Here is a 22726-nt window from a genome sequence, read left to right as displayed (position 1 = left end):
GGGAGATCTTGCATGGAGCCGCACACCGAGAAAGATTGACAGTCATCTTGTGTTTCTTCTGTTTTCTAATAATTGTGCCAACAGATGTTGCCTTGTCACCAAGCTGCTTGCCTATTGTCCTGTAGCCCATCTCAGCCTTGTGCAGGTCTCTCGTGTCCTCAGACAACTCTTTGGTCTTGGCCATGGTGGATGGGTTGGGGTAACGAGTTCAAACAGGTGCAATCAATACAGGTAATGAGTGCAGAGTAGGAGGTTTCTTAAAGAAAAACTAACAGGTCTGCGAGAGTCAGAATTCTTTCTGGTTTGGTAGGCGATTAAATACTAATTTCGTGCAAGAACATGCAAATTAACTATCATCTAACTAACAATCCTACAATGTGATTTTCTGGTTTTTCTTTTTAGATTCTGTCTCTCACATGTGATACAAATTACAGACCTCTCCATTCAAACTTGCATAATCCGCAGTGTATAAAATACTCATTTTCCCCACTGTATGTGAAACATCAAAGTAATTTCTACAGAAAGGGGAACACAATTTCAAATGTTTTTAACGGTCCTTTGGGGTCGAGAAAAATAAGAAATGCCAAAAAATTGACTCGTATTTCCTTTTTTTCTTATTTTCACACTATATCAGAAAATAGACACATAAAAATTAAGTCCTACGTATCACGAAAAAAAAGGCAAAAATTTAAGTATCCAAATGAGAAAATGAGTTGTTAAAATGTACAATGTCGTCTGAAAATGTGGCTATCCTGGTCATGAACTGGTTAAAGGGACAGACACCCCTATCTCAGTAGTGGCATTTAAGCTGCGCTTGTGTTGGCTGCCATATATGTCTGGTGCAGATGGATGGAGCGGGCTCAGGAGCCGAGCCTGCACCATATCCACTATGATGTTTTGATGTCGCGGCACGCAAACACCGAGTGACGTCTCCTTTGCTCTCTCCGTTGCAGACACGAGTGCAGCATTGCATCTGCTCGGTGGCCAGTGATCACTCCGTCGGCCTCCTGAGTCTGAGAGAGAGAAAATGCATCATGCTGGCCTCCCGCCATCTCTTTCCCATCCAAGTCATAAAGTGGAGGCCATCGGACGACTATCTGGTGGTCGGCTGCTCAGACGGCTCTGTCTACGTCTGGCAGATGGATACCGGTAAGTTCATTTCCACAAAGTACGATTACACTGTTCCACCCAGTGCGGCGGAGTCAGGCCGCGTGTGTTTTCTAGTATAAACGCTAACATCTCTCGTGTTTCGGGAAGGTATGGGGTTAAAATAGCTGTCAGAATAAGCCGTCCTGTGTGTATACATGAGGACTACCATTATTTTTGGCCATTGTATGCCTTGCATCCGGCATTTTCACCAGTTTTTACCCCCTCAGGCTCTTGATTAGCAATTGACTCTTAGCTGCTATGATCTCTGCCATTCACAGCACATGGAGGAAATTATGCAGCAGCACTGAGAAGTGTAGATGTGAATTCAGCTCAGGAAAGAGGTAAAAGACCTTTCACTATGCTGGCAAGTCTGTCTTGAGTTGAGCTAGAAGGAGTTGAACGGTTTGCTTTTATTTATAGTGGATGGTGAGTTCAAGAGGAAGTAAAAGTGGCTCATAAGTGGAGAAAGAAACCTATTTCTTTGATATTAAATAAATATATAATATATTATAAAAAAATTGTATATTTATAATTATATATATATATATATATATATATATATATATATATATATAGCGCCAACATATTCCGCAGCGCTTTACAAATTATAGAGGAGACTTGTACAGACAATAGACATTACAGCATAACAGAAATCACAGTTCAAAACAGATACCAGGAGGAATGAGGGCCCTGCTCGCAAGCTTACAAACTATGAGGAAAAGGGGAGACACGAGAGGTGGATGGTAACAATTGCTTTAGTTATTCGGATCAGCCATAGTAATACGGAGAAAAGATGATAAAAGGTCAAACAGATACCGTATCAAATAACACTTTATTAACAATTAATAAAACCACAGACAACAAGTGTAAGAGAGGTAACACAAAAAGGCAACATAAGTGAGGGCATTGTAAGAGTCGCAGGAGGCGCGTACTCAGGAGACGCAAGTCTACTCAAAAGTACACAGACTACCAATGCTAGTAGCTAATTTAATAAATACCAGAATATAAGACGTAAATAACGAAAATAATGCTACTATATATTAGTGGGGAATTACATCCGCAGGCGGAGACTAAACACAGTAATCTAGGCCATAGTCATAATAAAGATCCCACACAGCACTGCCGCAAACAATATTGCCGTGCTATGGGAATAATGGTACCGACTAAATGAGCCACAGTATGATATTAGAAACCACCGCAGAAATTACCCACCGCAAAGCAGACTGCCAGTCCTGAGGACGCGCTTCCGCCCCAACGTGCGTTTCGGAAGCCAAACCTTCGTCAGGGGGCATAGATTGCGAATGGTTTAAAAAAGGAAAACCCGGAAGTACAAGGACATAGTGAACCGGAAATGGTAGCGCGCCGTCATGGCAACTGTAACGCCGGCAACTACCCCGAGCGGCAGAGGGACGCAGGCGATCAAGGGGGCCCCACATGATCACCCGCGCCCAACCACAACCACAGAGATGCGCAGGCGCACAGAGGCCGGAAGACGCGTCTTGTGACCAGTGACAACAAATGAACGATGGGGAACAATACTGTAAGTATCGGGAAATAGTAGCACGCCGTCACAGGAACTGCGACGCCGGCAACCACCCCGAGCGGCAGAAAGACGCCAGAGACCAAGGGAGCCCCTCTGATCACAAGCGCCCAACCGCAGCCACGGAGACGCGCAGGCGCACAGAAGCCGGAGGACGCATTGGGTAACCAAGCAACAGGAATAGCCGATTTACACTGCAGGGCCGCATTGTGAATATCATAGAGTACAAAGGGCTAGCAGCAGACAGAAGTATATACATACAGTCATAATATAATAGTATAATATAATACACCAGAATAGGGTATAAATGCTAAAATTAACAACAGCCCCAGGACACCAGACTTTACACAATATAGCATATATATGTCATATTTACTAGACCACAATTAGTAGTCAGATCGATACAGACAACTGATGGTTACATACAGTGGGGCAAAAAAGTATTTAGTCAGTCAGCAATAGTGCAAGTTCCACCACTTAAAAAGATGAGAGGCGTCTGTAATTTACATCATAGGTAGACCTCAACTATGGGAGACAAACTGAGAAAAAAAAATCCAGAAAATCACATTGTCTGTTTTTTTAACATTTTATTTGCATATTATGGTGGAAAATAAGTATTTGGTCAGAAACAAACAATCAAGATTTCTGGCTCTCACAGACCTGTAACTTCTTCTTTAAGAGTCTCCTCTTTCCTCCACTCATTACCTGTAGTAATGGCACCTGTTTAAACTTGTTATCAGTATAAAAAGACACCTGTGCACACCCTCAAACAGTCTGACTCCAAACTCCACTATGGTCAAGACCAAAGAGCTGTCAAAGGACACCAGAAACAAAATTGTAGCCCTGCACCAGGCTGGGAAGACTGAATCTGCAATAGCCAACCAGCTTGGAGTGAAGAAATCAACAGTGGGAGCAATAATTAGAAAATGGAAGACATACAAGACCACTGATAATCTCCCTCGATCTGGGGCTCCACGTAAAATCCCACCCCGTGGGGTCAGAATGATCACAAGAACGGTGAGCAAAAATCCCAGAACCACGCGGGGGGACCTAGTGAATGAACTGCAGAGCGCTGGGACCAATGTAACAAGGTCTACCATAAGTAACACACTACGCCACCATGGACTCAGATCCTGCAGTGCCAGACGTGTCCCACTGCTTAAGCCAGTACATGTCCAGGCCCGTCTGAAGTTTGCTAGAGAGCATTTGGATGATCCAGAGGAGTTTTGGGAGAATGTCCTATGGTCTGATGAAACCAAACTGGAACTGTTTGGTAGAAACACAACTTGTCGTGTTTGGAGGAAAAAGAATACTGAGTTGCATCCATCAAACACCATACCTACTGTAAAGCATGGTGGTGGAAACATCATGCTTTGGGGCTGTTTCTCTGCAAAGGGGCCAGGACGACTGATCCGGGTACATGAAAGAATGAATGGGGCCATGTATCGTGAGATTTTGAGTGCAAACCTCCTTCCATCAGCAAGGGCATTGAAGATGAAACGTGGCTGGGTCTTTCAACATGACAATGATCCAAAGCACACCATCAGGGCAACGAAGGAGTGGCTTCGTAAGAAGCATTTCAAGGTCCTGGAGTGGCCTAGCCAGTCTCCAGATCTCAACCCTATAGAAAACCTTTGGAGGGAGTTGAAAGTCCGTGTTGCCAAGCGAAAAGCCAAAAACATCACTGCTCTAGAGGAGATCTGCATGGAGGAATGGGCCAACATACCAACAACAGTGTGTGGCAACCTTGTGAAGACTTACAGAAAACGTTTGACCTCTGTCATTGCCAACAAAGGATATATTACAAAGTATTGAGATGAAATTTTGTTTCTGACCAAATACTTATTTTCCACCATAATATGCAAATAAATTGTTAAAAAAACAGACAATGTGATTTTCTGGATTTTTTTTTCTCAGTTTGTCTCCCATAGTTGAGGTCTACCTATGATGTAAATTACAGACGCCTCTCATCTTTTTAAGTGGTGGAACTTGCACTATTGCTGACTGACTAAATACTTTTTTGCCCCACTGTATATGTCGCAGTCCAAATAGGGCCCGATGGCCAAAGGATCCATAATCTTTTGCAATTCGAAAGTATTTCCATTCCTGTATAACTTGGTAATCCAGTAGATAAATGAAAGTCCTGGTGCCACAACTCCAAAACCATGTCCAGACAAAGTGGGATCAGAATAAACTAAGATAACAAACAGACAAAACAAGTGTTAAAAACAATTAAAAACAAACAATGACCGCACTATGGCGCCCAAACCACAGCGAAGACCAGTGTTCATAGGAAGGGTGCATAGCTAATATTATCATTAAGGCCCGCAGGGTGGACTGTGCTCAAAGTCCAGATCCACCTAGACTCAATGCGGGCTAAACGCAGAAAGTTACCCCCTCCACGGACTCCCACCTCCAATAGATCAATACCCCTAGCCCTGAGCTGGCTGGCATCGCAGTCATGGAATTTACTAAAATGGCGTGGCAATGTCTTCAGTGTGGAGATGTCCTCCACCCCAGCAGCTGCGACGATGCCCAAAACATGTTCACGTATACGTGTTTTTAATTGACGTGTAGTCATCCCAACATATCTTTTATTACAGGGACATGTCACCATATAGATAACATTCCTACTCATACACGTGATTCTCTTCCTAATTGTGAATTCACGTGACCCGTCGGAGTTGGGAAAATTACCAATTCTTTCAATGTTTGGGCACGCAACACATCGGCCGCAGGGAAAACTTCCCACCCGAACAGCCTCAGAATCCAAAAAGGTGTTCACACTCTCGCCATTATACTGGCTATGGACTAAAATGTCCCTCAGATTCCTAGATCTTCTGACCACGATGCCAGCCCTCTCCGGCAAAAAACGGGAAACGGAAATTTATTTTTCAACAGGACATTGACCCCAAACACACCTCCAGGCTGTGTAAGGGCTATTTGACCAAGAAGGAGAGTGATGGGGGCTACACCAGATGACCTGGCCTCCACAGTCACCAGACCTGAACCCAATCGAGACGGTTTGGGGTGACCTGGACCGCAGAGTGAAGGCAAAAGGGCCAACAAGTGCTAAGCATCTCTGGGAACTCCTTCAAGATTGTTGGAAGACCATTCCCGGTGACTACCTCTTGAAGCTCATCAAGAGAATGCCAAGAGTGTGCAAAGCAGTCATCAAAGCGAAAGGTGGCTACTTTGAAGAACCTAGAATATAAGACATATTTCAGTTGTTTCACACTTTTTTGTTAAGTATATAATTCCACATGTGTTAATTCATAGTTTTGATGCCTTCAGTGTGAATGTACAATTTTCTTAGTCATGAAAATACAGAAAAATCTTTAAATGAGAAGGTGTGTCCAAACTTTTGGTCTGTACTGTGTGTGTGTATATATTTACCTGCAGTGGAGATGTGTAGCAGACACTGGGTGGTAATATGTGCATCCTTTGTGATCTGTACCAAAAGAGGTACGCTAGGAGTTAATATCTCTGTATCCCTGGTGAACTTATAGAGAAGAACGGGGTCATCGTCTATTCAAGGTGATCTACGCAGGAAAGAGCTGTGGAGGGGTTAATATGCATAGCTCTGGTCTATGCCAGGTGATTTGGGGCAGAGAAGGGGTTTATGTTATTATCTTTAGCGCCAAAAACAGCCTAATGTAAACAGACTGCCACCAAAGGGCATTTGCTTGGTGGCCCGTCGGGATCACTGATCACTTGATCATTGAGGGTCCCAGCAATCAGCGAACATACGTGGAGATGGTGTTTGGCCATCTCCGTTAGTCCCTTAGACAGTTAGGAGCGGTGGTCCCGTAAGGTGCACTATAGGTGTTGGGATGCTCGATCCTTTGACTCCCACCAATCCGGTGCAAAAGATGGTGCCTGGCTGTCTGTCAGTCCCTTAGAAGTGAATGGAGCAGTGGTTGTGTATGTGCACTACAAGTCCATCCACACAGGAGACTTTGTGCCCCCCATTACTGTAATCGGTGGAGGTCCCAGTGGTCCTATTCCAAGCCATCTTACATGTGTATAGGTGATAATTGGGTGGGATATAATAATGATACAGGGGGCCGGCTACCTTTCATATAGAAATAGAAGGTCGCGTGCTGCAGTGCGGAGCGGCTGCTGATCCGCTACTGAGCGTTCAGTTTTGGGATGATGCTCAGTTTCTTATACGGAGCTGGACTGCTTCTATCTCCCAGCATGGATCCCTCTGTGTATGTGCTGCCGGGCTGCACTGGATGCATGTGATCCCCCCCGTACCTGTACCTCGGCAGACATCTTCTCCAGTCTTACTGCCCTCAGGCTGTTTATTTTCTTAATACCTGCAGCTAATGACACCAAAGACCTCATTGATGGGCCACAAAGGCAATAATACGGCTGGGGATTAACAATTGCATCTAGCTGTGCACAGAATATACTCATGGCTATTGCAGGATATTTGTCAGGTTTTTAGCTATTTCTAGGTTTTTATAATTATCACATGTATAAATTTGGCTGAGCTGCGGTACCAGATGTGCCCACATATAGGAGGGGTGCTAGACTGCAGTACCAGGTATGGCCACATGTAGGAGGGGTGCTATACTGCAGTACCAGGTATGGCCACATGTAGGAGGGGGTGCTATACTGCAGTACCAGGTATGGCCACATGTAGGAGGGGTGCTATACTGCAGTACCAGGTATGGCCACATGTAGGAGGGGTGCTATACTGCAGTACCAGGTATGGCCACATGTAGGAGGGGTGCTATACTGCAGTACCAGGTATGGCCAGATGTAGGAGGGGTGCTATACTGCAGTACCAGGTATGGCCACATGTAGGAGGGGTGCTATACTGCAGTACCAGGTATGGCCACATGTAGGAGGGGTGCTATACTGCAGTACCAGGTATGGCCACATGTAGGAGGGGTGCTATACTGCAGTACCAGGTATGGCCACATGGAGGGGTGCTAGACTGCAGTACCAGGTATGGCCACATGTAGGAGGGGTTCTATACTGCAGTACCAGGTAAGGCCACATGTAGGAGGGGTGCTATACTGCAGTACCAGGTAAGGCCACATGTAGGAGGGGTGCTATACTGCAGTACCAGGTACGGCCACATGTAGGAGGGGTGCTATACTGCAGTACCAGGTATGGCCACATGTAGGAGGGGTGCTATACTGCAGTACCAGGTATGGCCACATGTAGGAGGGGTGCTATACTGCAGTACCGGTTATGGCCACATGTAGGAGGGGTGCTACACTGCAGTACCAGGTATGGCCACATGTAGGAGAGGTGCTATACTGCAGTACCAGGTATGGCCAGATGTAGGGGGGTTCTATACTGCAGTACCAGGTATGGCCACATGTAGGAGGGGTGCTATACTGCAGTACCAGGTATGGCCAGATGTAGGAGGGGTGCTATACTGCAGTACCAGGTATGGCCAGATGTAGGAGGGGTGCTACACTGCAGTACCAGGTATGGCCACATGTAGGAGGGGTGCTATACTGCAGTACCAGGTATGGCCACATGTAGGAGGGGTGCTAGACTGCAGTACCAGGTATGGCCACATGTAGGAGGGGTGCTATACTGCAGTACCAGGTATGGCCACATGTAGGAGAGGTGCTAGACTGCAGTACCAGGTATGGCCACATGGAGGGGTGCTATACTGCAGTGCCAGGTATGGCCACATGTAGGAGGGGTGCTATACTGCAGTACCAGGTATGGCCACATGGAGGGGTGCTAGACTGCAGTACCAGGTATGGCCACATGTAGGAGGGGTTCTATACTGCAGTACCAGGTAAGGCCACATGTAGGAGGGGTGCTATACTGCAGTACCAGGTAAGGCCACATGTAGGAGGGGTGCTATACTGCAGTACCAGGTACGGCCACATGTAGGAGGGGTGCTATACTGCAGTACCAGGTATGGCCACATGTAGGAGGGGTGCTATACTGCAGTACCAGGTATGGCCACATGTAGGAGGGGTGCTATACTGCAGTACCGGTTATGGCCACATGTAGGAGGGGTGCTACACTGCAGTACCAGGTATGGCCACATGTAGGAGAGGTGCTATACTGCAGTACCAGGTATGGCCAGATGTAGGGGGGTTCTATACTGCAGTACCAGGTATGGCCACATGTAGGAGGGGTGCTATACTGCAGTACCAGGTATGGCCAGATGTAGGAGGGGTGCTATACTGCAGTACCAGGTATGGCCAGATGTAGGAGGGGTGCTACACTGCAGTACCAGGTATGGCCACATGTAGGAGGGGTGCTATACTGCAGTACCAGGTATGGCCACATGTAGGAGGGGTGCTAGACTGCAGTACCAGGTATGGCCACATGTAGGAGGGGTGCTATACTGCAGTACCAGGTATGGCCACATGTAGGAGAGGTGCTAGACTGCAGTACCAGGTATGGCCACATGGAGGGGTGCTATACTGCAGTGCCAGGTATGGCCACATGTAGGAGAGGTGCTATACTGCAGTACCTGGTATGGCCACATGTAGGAGGGGTGCTATACTGCAGTACCAGGTATGGCCACATGTAGGAGGGGTGCTATACTGCAGTACCAGGTATGGCCACATGTAGGAGGGGTGCTATACTGCAGTACCAGGTATGGCCACATGTAGGAGGGGTGCTATACTGCAGTACCGGTTATGGCCACATGTAGGAGGGGTGCTATACTGCAGTACCAGGTATGGCCACATGTAGGAGAGGTGCTATACTGCAGTACCGGTTATGGCCAGATGTAGGAGGGGTGCTATACTGCAGTACCTGGTATGGCCAGATGTAGGAGGGGTGCTATACTGCAGTACCAGGTATGGCCAGATGTAGGAGGGGTGCTATACTGCAGTACCAGGTATGGCCACATGTAGGAGGGGTGCTAGACTGCAGTACCAGGTATGGCCACATGGAGGGGTGCTATACTGCAGTACCAGGTAAGGCCACATGTAGGAGGGGTGCTATACTGCAGTACCAGGTAAGGCCACATGTAGGAGGGGTGCTATACTGCAGTACCAGGTACGGCCACATGTAGGAGGGGTGCTATACTGCAGTACCAGGTATGGCCACATGTAGGAGGGGTGCTATACTGCAGTACCAGGTATGGCCACATGTAGGAGGGGTGCTATACTGCAGTACCGGTTATGGCCACATGTAGGAGGGGTGCTACACTGCAGTACCAGGTATGGCCACATGTAGGAGAGGTGCTATACTGCAGTACCAGGTATGGCCAGATGTAGGGGGGTTCTATACTGCAGTACCAGGTATGGCCACATGTAGGAGGGGTGCTATACTGCAGTACCAGGTATGGCCAGATGTAGGAGGGGTGCTACACTGCAGTACCAGGTATGGCCACATGTAGGAGGGGTGCTAGACTGCAGTACCAGGTATGGCCACATGTAGGAGGGGTGCTATACTGCAGTACCAGGTATGGCCACATGTAGGAGAGGTGCTAGACTGCAGTACCAGGTATGGCCACATGGAGGGGTGCTATACTGCAGTACCAGGTATGGCCACATGTAGGAGAGGTGCTATACTGCAGTACCTGGTATGGCCACATGTAGGAGGGGTGCTATACTGCAGTACCAGGTATGGCCACATGTAGGAGGGGTGCTATACTGCAGTACCAGGTATGGCCACATGTAGGAGGGGTGCTATACTGCAGTACCAGGTATGGCCACATGTAGGAGGGGTGCTATACTGCAGTACCGGTTATGGCCACATGTAGGAGGGGTGCTATACTGCAGTACCAGGTATGGCCACATGTAGGAGAGGTGCTATACTGCAGTACCGGTTATGGCCAGATGTAGGAGGGGTGCTATACTGCAGTACCAGGTATGGCCAGATGTAGGAGGGGTGCTATACTGCAGTACCAGGTATGGCCAGATGTAGGAGGGGTGCTATACTGCAGTACCAGGTATGGCCACATGTAGGAGGGGTGCTATACTGCAGTACCGGTTATGGCCACATGTAGGAGGGGTGCTATACTGCAGTACCAGGTATGGCCACATGTAGGAGAGGTGCTATACTGCAGTACCGGTTATGGCCAGATGTAGGAGGGGTGCTATACTGCAGTACCAGGTATGGCCAGATGTAGGAGGGGTGCTATACTGCAGTACCAGGTATGGCCAGATGTAGGAGGGGTGCTATACTGCAGTACCAGGTATGGCCACATGTAGGAGGGGTGCTAGACTGCAGTACCAGGTATGGCCACATGGAGGGGTGCTATACTGCAGTACCAGGTATGGCCACATGTAGGAGAGGTGCTAGACTGCAGTACCAGGTATGGCCACATGGAGGGGTGCTATACTGCAGTACCAGGTATGGCCACATGTAGGAGGGGTGCTATACTGCAGTACCTGGTATGGCCACATGAAGGGGTGCTATACTGCAGTACCAGGTATGGCCACATGTAGGAGGGGTGCTATACTGCAGTACCGGTTATGGCCACATGTAGGAGGGGTGCTATACTGCAGTACCAGGTATGGCCACATGTAGGAGAGGTGCTATACTGCAGTACCAGGTATGGCCACATGGAGGGGTGCTATACTGCAGTACCACGTATGGCCACATGTAGGAGGGGTGCTATACTGCAGTACCACGTATGGCCACATGTAGGAGGGGTGCTATACTGCAGTACCAGGTATGGCCACATGGAGGAGGGGTGCTATACTGCAGTACCGGTTATGGCCACATGTAGGAGGGGTGCTATACTGCAGTACCGGTTATGGCCACATGTAGGAGAGGTGCTATACTGCAGTACCGGTTATGGCCACTTGTAGGAGGGGTGCTATACTGCAGTACCAGGTACGGCCACATGTAGGAGAGGTGCTATGCTGCAGTACAAAGTATGGCCAGATGTAGGAGGGGTGCCAGACAGCGGTACCAGGTATGGCCACATGTAGGAGGGGTGCCAGACTGCAGTACCAGGTACAGCCACATGTAGGAGAGGTGCTATACTGCAGTAGCAGGTATGGCCACATGTAGGAGAGGTGCTATAATGCAGTACCACGTATGGCCACATGTAGGAGGGGTGCTATACTGCTACAGTGCCAAGTACGACCATATATATATATATATAATTAGTGATGCTAGGCTGCGGTACCAGGAACGACCATATGTAAGAGTGACGCTAGGCTGCAGCATCAGGTACGACCATATATGAGTGTTGCTAGGCTACAGTACCAGGTACAGCCATATATTCATCTCTGGCAAAAATTGAGACCACTCCAAAATGTTCAGTTTCTCTGATTTTTCTCTTAATAGGTACATTTTTGAGTAAAATGTAAATTGTTCTTTTAGTCTATAAACTACTGACAACATGTCTCCGAAGTTCCAAGCAATAAATTTTGTATTTATTTTCTGAAAATGAGAAAATAACAAATAAATGCATTGCTTGCAGACCTCAAATAATGCAAAGAAAACAAGTTCATAATCATTTAGAAACAACAATGCTAATGTTTTAACTCGGGAAGAGTTCAGAAATCAATATTTGGTGGCATAACCATGATTTTTAATCACAGCTTTCATGCGTCTTGGCATGCTTTCCACCAGTCCTGCACACTGCTTCTGGCGCAAAAATTTAAGCAGTTCTTCTTTGTTTAATGGTGTCACGATTGGATTGGCGAGTTAACTGGGACCAGGGGCACCTTTCCTGGCCCTAGCTCTAGGGGGCGCCCTAACTCGCCCTGTTCCCCGGGATACCTCAGATGGTGAGGATGCCGGGGCCTCCGCCCTCGCCCTGTCTCCTGACTGCCGCCCTGCGTCTGTCCCCCTCCCACACCCGGGGAAGAGAGGTGCTACCGTGTACAACAGTACACCAAGCCGACAAACAGGGGAACAAAGACAAGGGTAAAAAGAAAACTACTCACACAAAATATGCTCTCACAAATAACAGAGGTAACCACCAGGGTGTGAAGGACGGGGAGGGTAAATAAAGCAGGTAAGGTTGAGGAATTTTCCAAACGTACAAACCATACAACTGTCGCACAATAAATTCCTCCAGCTCTCCAAACACCAGCTCCTCACTACTCCAGGTCTTTCAAGCAAGTGCTATCTCAGACAAAGATCTGACCAGAAGGCCTAGCTTTTATAGGAGAGAGGAGTGGCTAACCAAGCACAGCTGAAAGCAGTAATTTCCACATGAATTTTTCCACAGAATTTTCTGTCCTGCTGAAAGAAAACAAAACACCTTTAATACAAAGGAGAAGTGCTTCTTCTCAGCGATGAAGCAGAAGCTGTCAGACACCGTGGTCTTCTGGTACTGCTCTGTCGCGGTAACTCCATGACAGTACCCCCCCTTCTATGAGGGACCTCCGGAAACCTCAGGACCTGGTTTATCTGGGTGGGCCGCATGAAAGGCCCGAACCAGTCTGGTCGCATGAACGTCGGAAGCTGGAACCCACATCCTCTCCTCAGGACCGTACCCCTTCCAATGTACCATGCATTGAAGTGACCGACGAACCAGACGAGAATCGAAGACCTTGGCTATCTGGAACTCCAGATTACCATCAACAATGACAGGAGAAAGTGGCAGAGGTGAAGATCCTGCAGATGCCACATACTTCTTGAGAAGAGAACGGTGAAACACATTGTGGATTTTAAAAGTAGGTGGCAGAGCAAGGCGGAATGCTACCGGATTGACGACGGCTAGGATCTTATAGGGACCAATAAACCTGGGACCCAATTTCCAAGATGGAACCTTTTAGCTTAATGTTCCTTGAGGACAGCCACACCAAGTCACCAACACTCAGGTACCGACCCAACAAACGTCTCCGATCAGCCACACTCTTATATTTGGAACCCATCTTTTGCAAATTATTAATCACCCCCTGCCAAATCGTAGAAATAGAAGGAGAGAACCGTTCCTCCTCCGGTAAACCAGAAGGGCGATCACCATGGAACAAACTAAACTGCGGATGAAACCCATATGCCCCCAAAAATGGGGACTTACCAGTTGATTCCTGACAGGGATTATTAACTGCAAATTCAGCCAACGGTAAGTAGGTCACCCAGTCCTCCTGATTCTCAGATACAAAACATCTAAGATATGTCTCTAAATTCTGATTAACCCGTTCAGTCTGCCCGTTAGACTGTGGGTGAAACGCCGAAGAAAAAGACAAATGGATCCCCAGACGGGTGCAAAACGCCCTCCAGAATTTGGAGATAAACTGCACCCTCCGATCAGAAACAATATCCGTAGGAACCCCATGCAGTCTTATTATTTCCCTGACAAAGATTTGCGCCAGAGTTTTGGCATTAGGCAAAGCTGGCAAAGCAATAAAATGAGACATTTTACTGAACCTGTCCACCACCACCAGGATTACAGTGTTCCCTGCAGACACAGGTAGATCCGTAATAAAATCAACCGACAAATGAGTCCAAGGTCTGCTGGGAATCTCCAAAGGTAGGAGAGCCCCTGATGGACGAGTATGTGAAGTCTTAGAACGCGCACAGATATTGCAGGCGGCGACATACTCCTGAACATCCTTATGAGCACCTGGCCACCAAAAACGCCGAGTAAGTAGATCCGCGGTAGTCTTAATCCCTGGATATGCAGCCAGCACCGTATCATGATGTTCACTGAGGATTCTAAGACAGAGATTGACTGGTACAGTTTACCAAGAGGACAGGTAGCAGGGGCGTCCCCCTGAGCGTCCGCAACCTCTCTTTCAAGAATGGAGCATATGTACGCCATTACTACCCCTTTTTGTAGTATAGGTACCGGTTTGCACATATCGCCTCCCCCAGGAAAGCAACGGGATAAAGCACCTGCCTTAACATTTTTGCTTCCCGGCCTAAAAGTAACAAACAAGTTAAATCTGGTAAAGAACAAAGCCCATCTTGCCTGACGAGGTGTAAGACGTTTTGCCGACTCCAAGTAAACCAGATTCTTATGGTCAGTGATCACCATAACAGGGTGAACTGCTCTTTCCAAGAAATGACGCCACTCCTCAAATGCCCATTTGATAGCTAAGAGTTCCCTATTACCAATATCATAGTTTCTCTCAGCTGACGACCGTTTTTTAGAAAAGTAAGCGCATGGTTGCCATTTACCAGTAGACGCACCTTGCGATAATACAGCCCCCACTCCCACCTCGGATGCATCCACCTCCACAATGAATGGCTGAGTGACATCAGGCTGAATAAGAATCGACGCAGAAGCAAAACACCCTTTCAAAGTATCAAATGCCTCCCTGGCAGGCCTGGACCACCTAGAGAAGTCCGTCCCCTTTTTAGTCATATCAGTGAGCGGTTTAGCTACTACTGAAAAGTTCTTTATGAATTTACGGTAGCAATTGGAAAAACCAAAAAACCTTTGTAAGGCCTTCAAATCCTCAGGACGATCCCATTCCAATACCACGCGGACTTTCGCCGGATCCATGCGAAAACCGGTGGCAGATAATACATATCCAAGGAAAGGGATCTCCTCAACCGAGAACATAATAATAATAATAATCTTTATTTTTATATAGCGCTAACATATTCCGCAGCGCTTTACAGTTTTGCACACATTATCATGCACTGTTCAGGTTTTACATACAATTTATTGTCACAAAGTATCTGTAGGACTTGTCTGACATGTTGCTGGTGTGACTCAAGGTCAGGTGAGTACACAAGAATGTCATCCAGGTAGATAACAACAAATCTGCCTACAAGGTGACTAAAGATGTCATTAATAAAGTGCTGGAAGACGGCCGGAGCGTTCGTCAACCCAAAAGGCATCGCTAGATTCTCGTAGTGCCCTTCTGGCGTATTGAACGCAGTCTTCCACTCATCACCCTCCTTAATGCGGATGAGATTGTACGCCCCTCTGAGGTCCATTTTAGAAAACCATTTTGCCCCGACAATTTGATTAAAAAGGTCAGGTATAAGAGGTAGCGGATACGGATCACGGACTGTGATAGAATTAAGTTTCCAGAAATCCAGGCAAGGACATAACCCGCAATCCTTCTTCTTTACGAAAAAGAACCCTGCAGCAAGGGGTGAAGAAGAAGGTCGGATATGGCCCTTAGCCAGACTTTCTGTAATATAGTCCTTTATGGCCTGCCTTTCTGGACCTGAGATGTTACAGAGTCTGCTCTTGGGCAGCTTGGCACCAGGAACCAGATTGATGGCACAATCGTAAGGACGATGTGGGGGAAGCTCTTGGCTTCCCTGCTCAGAAAACACATCCACGAAGTCTGACAGGTAATGGGGCACAGACTGGGTATCCACCCTTGCCAACCGGGTACCCAAACAGTGTCCCTGACAGTATGTATTCCACTTTACCACTTCCTGTGTCTGCCAATCAATTACTGGATACTGCAGAGAGAGCCAAGGAAGTCCCAGTACCACAGGTGAGGGCAGGCCCTCAAGCACATAATATTTTAACACCTCAGAATGTATGGCCCCTACCTGTAGCCGTAAGTCATGGACTACCTGTGAAAAGTGCCCCTGTCTTAGAGGACCGGAATCAATAGCTATTATGGGTATAGGTCTGGACAAGGTTTGTCAGACAAGGCTTTGGTCCCGGACGAACCCTGCGTAGACCAAATTAAACCCTGCCCCACTGTCTAAGAAGGTGGACACGTCAACCTTATTTTCACCCATATATAAAATAGCTGGAAGGAAAAAACGAGTCTTTCCCACAGAGGTTATGAGTACACCCGAGTTGCCTACCTCTCCGCAACCCGGGCTCTCTAGTTTTCCGGCGGTTGTTTAAACAATTGATGGGTAGGACATCTACTCACAAAATGACCTTTCTTGCCACAACAAAAGCACACTCCCTTCCCCCCCCCCCCCCCCCCTTATGTCGAATTAATTCAAGTTTGCTAGGTTGGGACGTTGCACCCACTTGCATGGGTTCCACAGTAGAATCAGTACTGGTCATGCTCAAACTTGGACCTCCTGCCCCCAGTGGTGTCTCCCTATGCCTCTGGCGAAGACGGCGATCAACCCGGATCGCCAGAGACATGGCCACCTCAAGGGAATCCGGAGTCTCATAGAGAGCTAAAGCATCCCTTACTCTTACGGAGAGACCCTCGCAGAACTGACTACGACGCCGCGGCCCTTCACTGCCGGTCACCGGTTTCTAATTTAGGCCCCTGCTTCTGCCCGGGCCTAATTCCGGTGACGGACTCCTTCCTCTTTCATCGGGTTTTTCTACCGCCCAAAAATTTCACTGCGGCACCGCCTTTTCTCCACCCACTGGCACCATCTTGGGACTCCTGAACCACGAGTCCTCTGCTCTCTGCACAGGAGTTTGTCGCCACATCTCAGCGGTCACCATCCGCATATCAGTCCAAATTGTGGCAGCCCATACCACCCTCCTTCATAAAGGACTACTTCTCGCCGGAGGTCCATCCCATCAAGCCGGACATAGTAACATAGTTAGTAAGGCCGAAAAAAGACATTTGTCCATCCAGTTCAGCCTATATTCCATCATAATAAATCCCCAGATCTACGTCCTTCTACAGAACCTAATAATTGTATGATACAATATTGTTCTGCTCCAGGAAGACATCCAGGCCTCTCTTGAACCCCTCGACTGAGTTCGCCATCACCACCTCCTCAGGCAAGCAATTCCAGATTCTCACTGCCCTAACAGTAAAGAATCCTCTTCTATGTTGGTGGAAAAACCTTCTCTCCTCCAGACGCAAAGAATGCCCCCTTGTGCCCGTCACCTTCCTTGGTATAAACAGATCCTCAGCGAGATATTTGTATTGTCCCCTTATATACTTATACATGGTTATTAGATCGCCCCTCAGTCGTCTTTTTTCTAGACTAAATAATCCTAATTTCGCTAATCTATCTGGGTATTGTAGTTCTCCCATCCCCTTTATTAATTTTGTTGCCCTCCTTTGTACTCTCTCTAGTTCCATTATATCCTTCCTGAGCACCGGTGCCCAAAACTGGACACAGTACTCCATGTGCGGTCTAACTAGGGATTTGTACAGAGGCAGTATAATGCTCTCATCATGTGTATCCAGACCTCTTTTAATGCACCCCATGATCCTGTTTGCCTTGGCAGCTGCTGCCTGGCACTGGCTGCTCCAGGTAAGTTTATCATTAACTAGGATCCCCAAGTCCTTCTCCCTGTCAGATTTACCCAGTGGTTTCCCGTTCAGTGTGTAATGGTGATATTGATTCCTTCTTCCCATGTGTATAACCTTACATTTATCATTGTTAAACCTCATCTGCCACCTTTCAGCCCAAGTTTCCAACTTATCCAGATCCATCTGTAGCAGAATACTATCTTCTCTTGTATTAACTGCTTTACATAGTTTTGTATCATCTGCAAATATCGATATTTTACTGTGTAAACCTTCTACCAGATCATTAATGAATATGTTGAAGAGAACAGGTCCCAATACTGACCCCTGCGGTACCCCACTGGTCACAGCGACCCAGTTAGAGACTATACCATTTATAACCACCCTCTGCTTTCTATCACTAAGCCAGTTACTAACCCATTTACACACATTTTCCCCCAGACCAAGCATTCTCATTTTGTGTACCAACCTCTTGTGCGGCACGGTATCAAACGCTTTGGAAAAATCGAGATATACCACGTCCAATGACTCACCGTGGTCCAGCCTATAGCTTACCTCTTCATAAAAACTGATTAGATTGGTTTGACAGGAGCGATTTCTCATAAACCCATGTTGATATGGAGTTAAACAGTTATTCTCATTGAGATAATCCAGAATAACATCCTTCAGAAACCCTTCAAATATTTTACCAACAATAGAGGTTAGACTTACTGGCCTATAATTTCCAGGTTCACTTTTAGAGCCCTTTTTGAATATTGGCACCACATTTGCTATGCACCAGTCCTGCGGAACAGACCCCGTCGCTATAGAGTCCCTAAAAATAAGAAATAATGGTTTATCTATTACATTACTTAGTTCTCTTAGTACTCGTGGGTGTATGCCATCCGGACCCGGAGATTTATCTATTTTAATCTTATTTAGCCGGTTTCGCACCTCTTCTTGGGTTAGATTGGTGACCCTTAATATAGGGTTTTCATTGTTTCTTGGGATTTCATCTAGCATTTCATTTTCCACCGTGAATACCGTGGAGAAGAAGGTGTTTAATATGTTAGCTTTTTCCTCGTCATCTACAACCATTCTTTCCTCACTATTTTTTAAGGGACCTACATTTTCAGTTTTTATTCTTTTACTATTGATATAGTTGAAGAACAGTTTGGGATTAGTTTTACTCTCCTTAGCAATGTGCTTCTCTGTTTCCTTTTTGGCAGCTTTAATTAGTTTTTTAGATAAAGTATTTTTCTCCCTATAGTTTTTTAGAGCTTCAATGGTGCCATCCTGCTTTAGTAGTGCAAATGCTTTCTTTTTACTGTTAATTGCCTGTCTTACTTCTTTGTTTAGCCACATTGGGTTTTTCCTATTTCTAGTCCTTTTATTCCCACAAGGTATAAACCGCTTACACTGCCTATTTAGGATGTTCTTAAACATTTCCCATTTATTATCTGTATTCTTATTTCTGAGGATATTGTCCCAGTCTACCAGATTAAGGGCATCTCTAAGCTGGTCAAACTTTGCCTTCCTAAAGTTCAGTGTTTTTGTGACTCCCTGACAAGTCCCCCTAGTGAAAGACAGGTGAAACTGCACAATATTGTGGTCGCTATTTCCTAGATGCCCGACCACCTGCAGATTTGTTATTCTGTCAGGTCTATTAGATAGTATTAGGTCTAAAAGTGCTGCTCCTCTGGTTGGATTCTGCACCAATTGTGAAAGATAATTTTTCTTGGTTATTAGCAGAAACCTGTTGCCTTTATGGGTTTCACAGGTTTCTGTTTCCCAGTTAATATCCGGGTAGTTAAAGTCCCCCATAACCAGGACCTCATTATGGGATGCAGCTTCATCTATCTGCTTTAGAAGTAGACTTTCCATGGTTTCTGTTATATTTGGGGGTTTGTAACAGACCCCAATGAGAATTTTGTTACCATTTTTCCCTCCATGAATTTCGACCCATATGGACTCGACATCCTCATTCCCTTCGCTAATATCCTCCCTTAAAGTGGACTTTAGACAAGACTTTACATAGAGACAAACCCCTCCTCCTCTCCGATTTTTACGATCCTTTCTAAACAGACTGTAACCCTGTAAGTTAACTGCCCAGTCATAGCTTTCATCTAACCATGTCTCGGTTATTCCCACTATGTCAAAGTTACCTGTAGATATTTCTGCTTCTAGTTCTTCCATCTTGTTTGTCAGGCTTCTGGCGTTTGCGAGCATGCAGTTTAGAGGATTTTGTTTTGTTCCAATCTCCTCACTGTGGATTGCTTTAGAAATGTTCTTGCCTCCCTTCTGAGTATGTATTCCTGGGTCTTCTTTGTTCGAGTCTAATGTTTTTCTTCCCATCCCCTCTTCTTCTAGTTTAACGCCCTCCTGAATCTCCAGAATCTGTTTTTCCTCTGCCGTGAGTAGCTCTGCACTGCAGACTGACACCCCCCTCTGCCACCCTGTCCCCTAAACCTCTGGCATTTTCTTCAGGGACCTTCTCACAATGTCTACCTCTAAAGGGGGCCGCTCTCGTCCTCCTACTTCTTCCTCTAATTCCTCTGCCCTGGTCAAATACTTTGCATGTTCGTCTTGTAACTGCAAACTTCCCCCAGATCAGTCCTCTCCACTCTGTCAGGCCTGCAGCAACCCGATTGTGCCCACCGCCCAGTATCCCCCGGCTGCTCCGCTCGAGAGCGATACCCCCACCTCAGGCTGAGTTTCCTCTCTGTCACAATCGGTGGCGGATCTGACACGGGTGTCTCAAACTCTGGTGTCAGTGCTGGACCGATTACCTCTGCAGACTCCCGCAGTAGCCAGCGGGTCGCAGGAAGCTCCGTCCGAGCCCTCCATTGCAAGCCGCAAAAGGTCCAGACAGGTACACCGGTCTGAGTCCTCTTCTCACTCCATCTCACCACATGGTCCTTCTCTGCGGTCGACTTCCCCCCCGGTCCTCCTCTCCTGAGTCAGGCGAGGCGTTCTCTGATGCGCCCTCGGAGGATATTTCGGAGCTGGATTCGAACCAAATCGCTACCATGAGGGATATGGTTCAGAATCTCATTGGAGCGATAAATCAAACCTGTGGCATCAAGGAGTCCTCTACGGAACTCGCAGATCAGGCGGTTTCTTTTAGACGGGCTAAACCACTTCCAAGTTTTTCGCTCCTCACCCGGAATTCGAGGAGATTATGACCAGAGAAAGCGAGAACCCGACCAGACACTTTAACCCCTTCCCGACCTTTGACGCATACGCTGCGTCATGAAAGTCGGTGCCATTCCGACCCATGACGCAGCATATGCGTCATGGAAAGATCGCGTTCCTGCAGATCGGGTGAAAGGGTTAACTCCCATTTCACCCGATCTGCAGGGGCAGGGGGAGTGGTAGTTTAGCCCAGGGGGGGTGGCTTCACCCCCTCGTGGCTACGATCGCTCTGATTGGTTGTTGAAAGTGAAACTGCCAATCAGAGCGATTTGTAATATTTCACCTAAAAAAATGGTGAAATATTACAATCCAGCCATGGCCGATGCTGCAATATCATCGGCCATGGCTGGACACACTAATGTTCACCCACTCCACTCCTCCGATCGCCCCCCTAGCCCCCCGATCTGCGGTCTGCTCCCCTCGGTCCTGTGCTCCGCTCCCCCGTCCTCCTGCCCGCTCCCCCCGTGCTCCAATCAAACCCCCCCGCACTCCGATCCCCCCCCCCGCACAGCGATTCCCCCCCCCCGCACAGCGATCCCCCCCCCCCCCCCCGTGCTCCAATCCACCCGCCCGCACAGCGATCCCCCACTCCGTGCTCCAATCCACCCCCCCGTGTTCCGGTCCACCCCCCCCCCCGTGCTCTGACGCCCCCCCCCCCGTGCCCTGATCTCCCCCCCCCTTATACTTACCTGGCCTCCCGGGGACCGTCCGTCTTCTTTCCTGGGCGCCGCCATCTTCCAAAATGGCGGGCGCATGTGCAGTGATCAAAATAAAAAAAAAAGTAAATGACCCCCCCCCCCCCCCCCCCCCCATTGTCACCCCCATAGGTAGGGACAATAAAAAAAATATATATATTTGGGGTTGGGGTAAGAACTAGGGTTAGGGTTAGGGGTAGGGTTAGGGTTAGGGCTAGGGTTAGGGTTTCGGTATGTGCACACGTATTCTGTTCCTCTGCGGATTTTTCCGCTGCGGATTTGATAAATCCGCAGTGCTAAACCGCTACGGATTTATGGCGGATTTACCATGTTTTTTCTGCGCATTTCAATGCGGTTTTACAACAGCGATTTTCTATTTGAGCAGTTGTAAAACCGCTGCGGAATCCGCAGAAAGAAATGACATGCTGCGGAATGTAAACCGCTGTGTTTCCGTGCAGTTTTTCCGCAGCATGTGTACAGCGATTTTTGTTTCCCATAGGTTTGCATTGAACTGTAAACTCATGGGAAACTGCTGCGGATCCGCAGCGTTTTCCGCAGCGTGTGCACATACCTTTAGAATTAGGCTATGTGCACACGGTGCGGATTGGCCGCTGCGGATCCGCAGCAGAGTTCCATCAGGTTTACAGTACCATGTAAACATATGGAAAGCCAAATCCGCTGTGCCCATGGTGCGGAAAATACCGCGCGGGAACGCTGCGTTGTATTTTCCGCAGCATGTCAATTCTTTGTGCGGATTCCGCAGCGTTTTACACCTGTTTCTCAAAAGGAATCCTCAGGTGAAATCCGGACAAAAAACACTGGAAATCCGCGGTAAATCCGCAGGTAAAACGCAGTGCCTTTTACCCGCGGATTTTTCAAAAATGGTGCTGAAAAATCTCATACGAATCCGCAACGTTGGCACATAGCCTTAGGGCTAGGGTTGGGTTGGAATTAGGGTTGTGGTTAGGGTTAGGGGTATGTTGGGGTTACGGGTGTGTTGGGGTTAGGGTTGTGATTAGGGTTACGGCTACAGTTGGGATAAGGGTTAGGGGTGTGTTGGAGTTAGAATTGAGGGGTTTCCACTGTTTAGGCACATCAGGGGGTCTCCAAACGCAACATGGCGCCACCATTAATTCCAGCCAATCTTGTATTCAAAA

General features: G+C 47.5%; 1 protein-coding gene across 3 annotated transcripts in view; it reads left to right on the top strand.

Moving 5' to 3' along the window:
- WDR7 (WD repeat domain 7) overlaps positions 1 to 22726 on the top strand; it is a 418087-nt gene that overhangs the window by 63894 nt on the left and 331467 nt on the right. For all 3 annotated transcript variants that reach the window (XM_069746037.1, XM_069746038.1, XM_069746036.1), the window contains one exon: positions 954 to 1149. In XM_069746037.1, coding sequence (XP_069602138.1) covers positions 954 to 1149 — 196 coding nt within the window. The remainder of the gene's footprint in view (positions 1 to 953; positions 1150 to 22726) is intronic.

This window comes from Ranitomeya imitator, chromosome 1 (assembly GCF_032444005.1).
Source record: "Ranitomeya imitator isolate aRanImi1 chromosome 1, aRanImi1.pri, whole genome shotgun sequence".
NCBI classification, from domain to species: Eukaryota; Metazoa; Chordata; class Amphibia; order Anura; family Dendrobatidae; genus Ranitomeya; species Ranitomeya imitator.
This window is presented reverse-complemented; position numbering and strand designations above follow the sequence as displayed.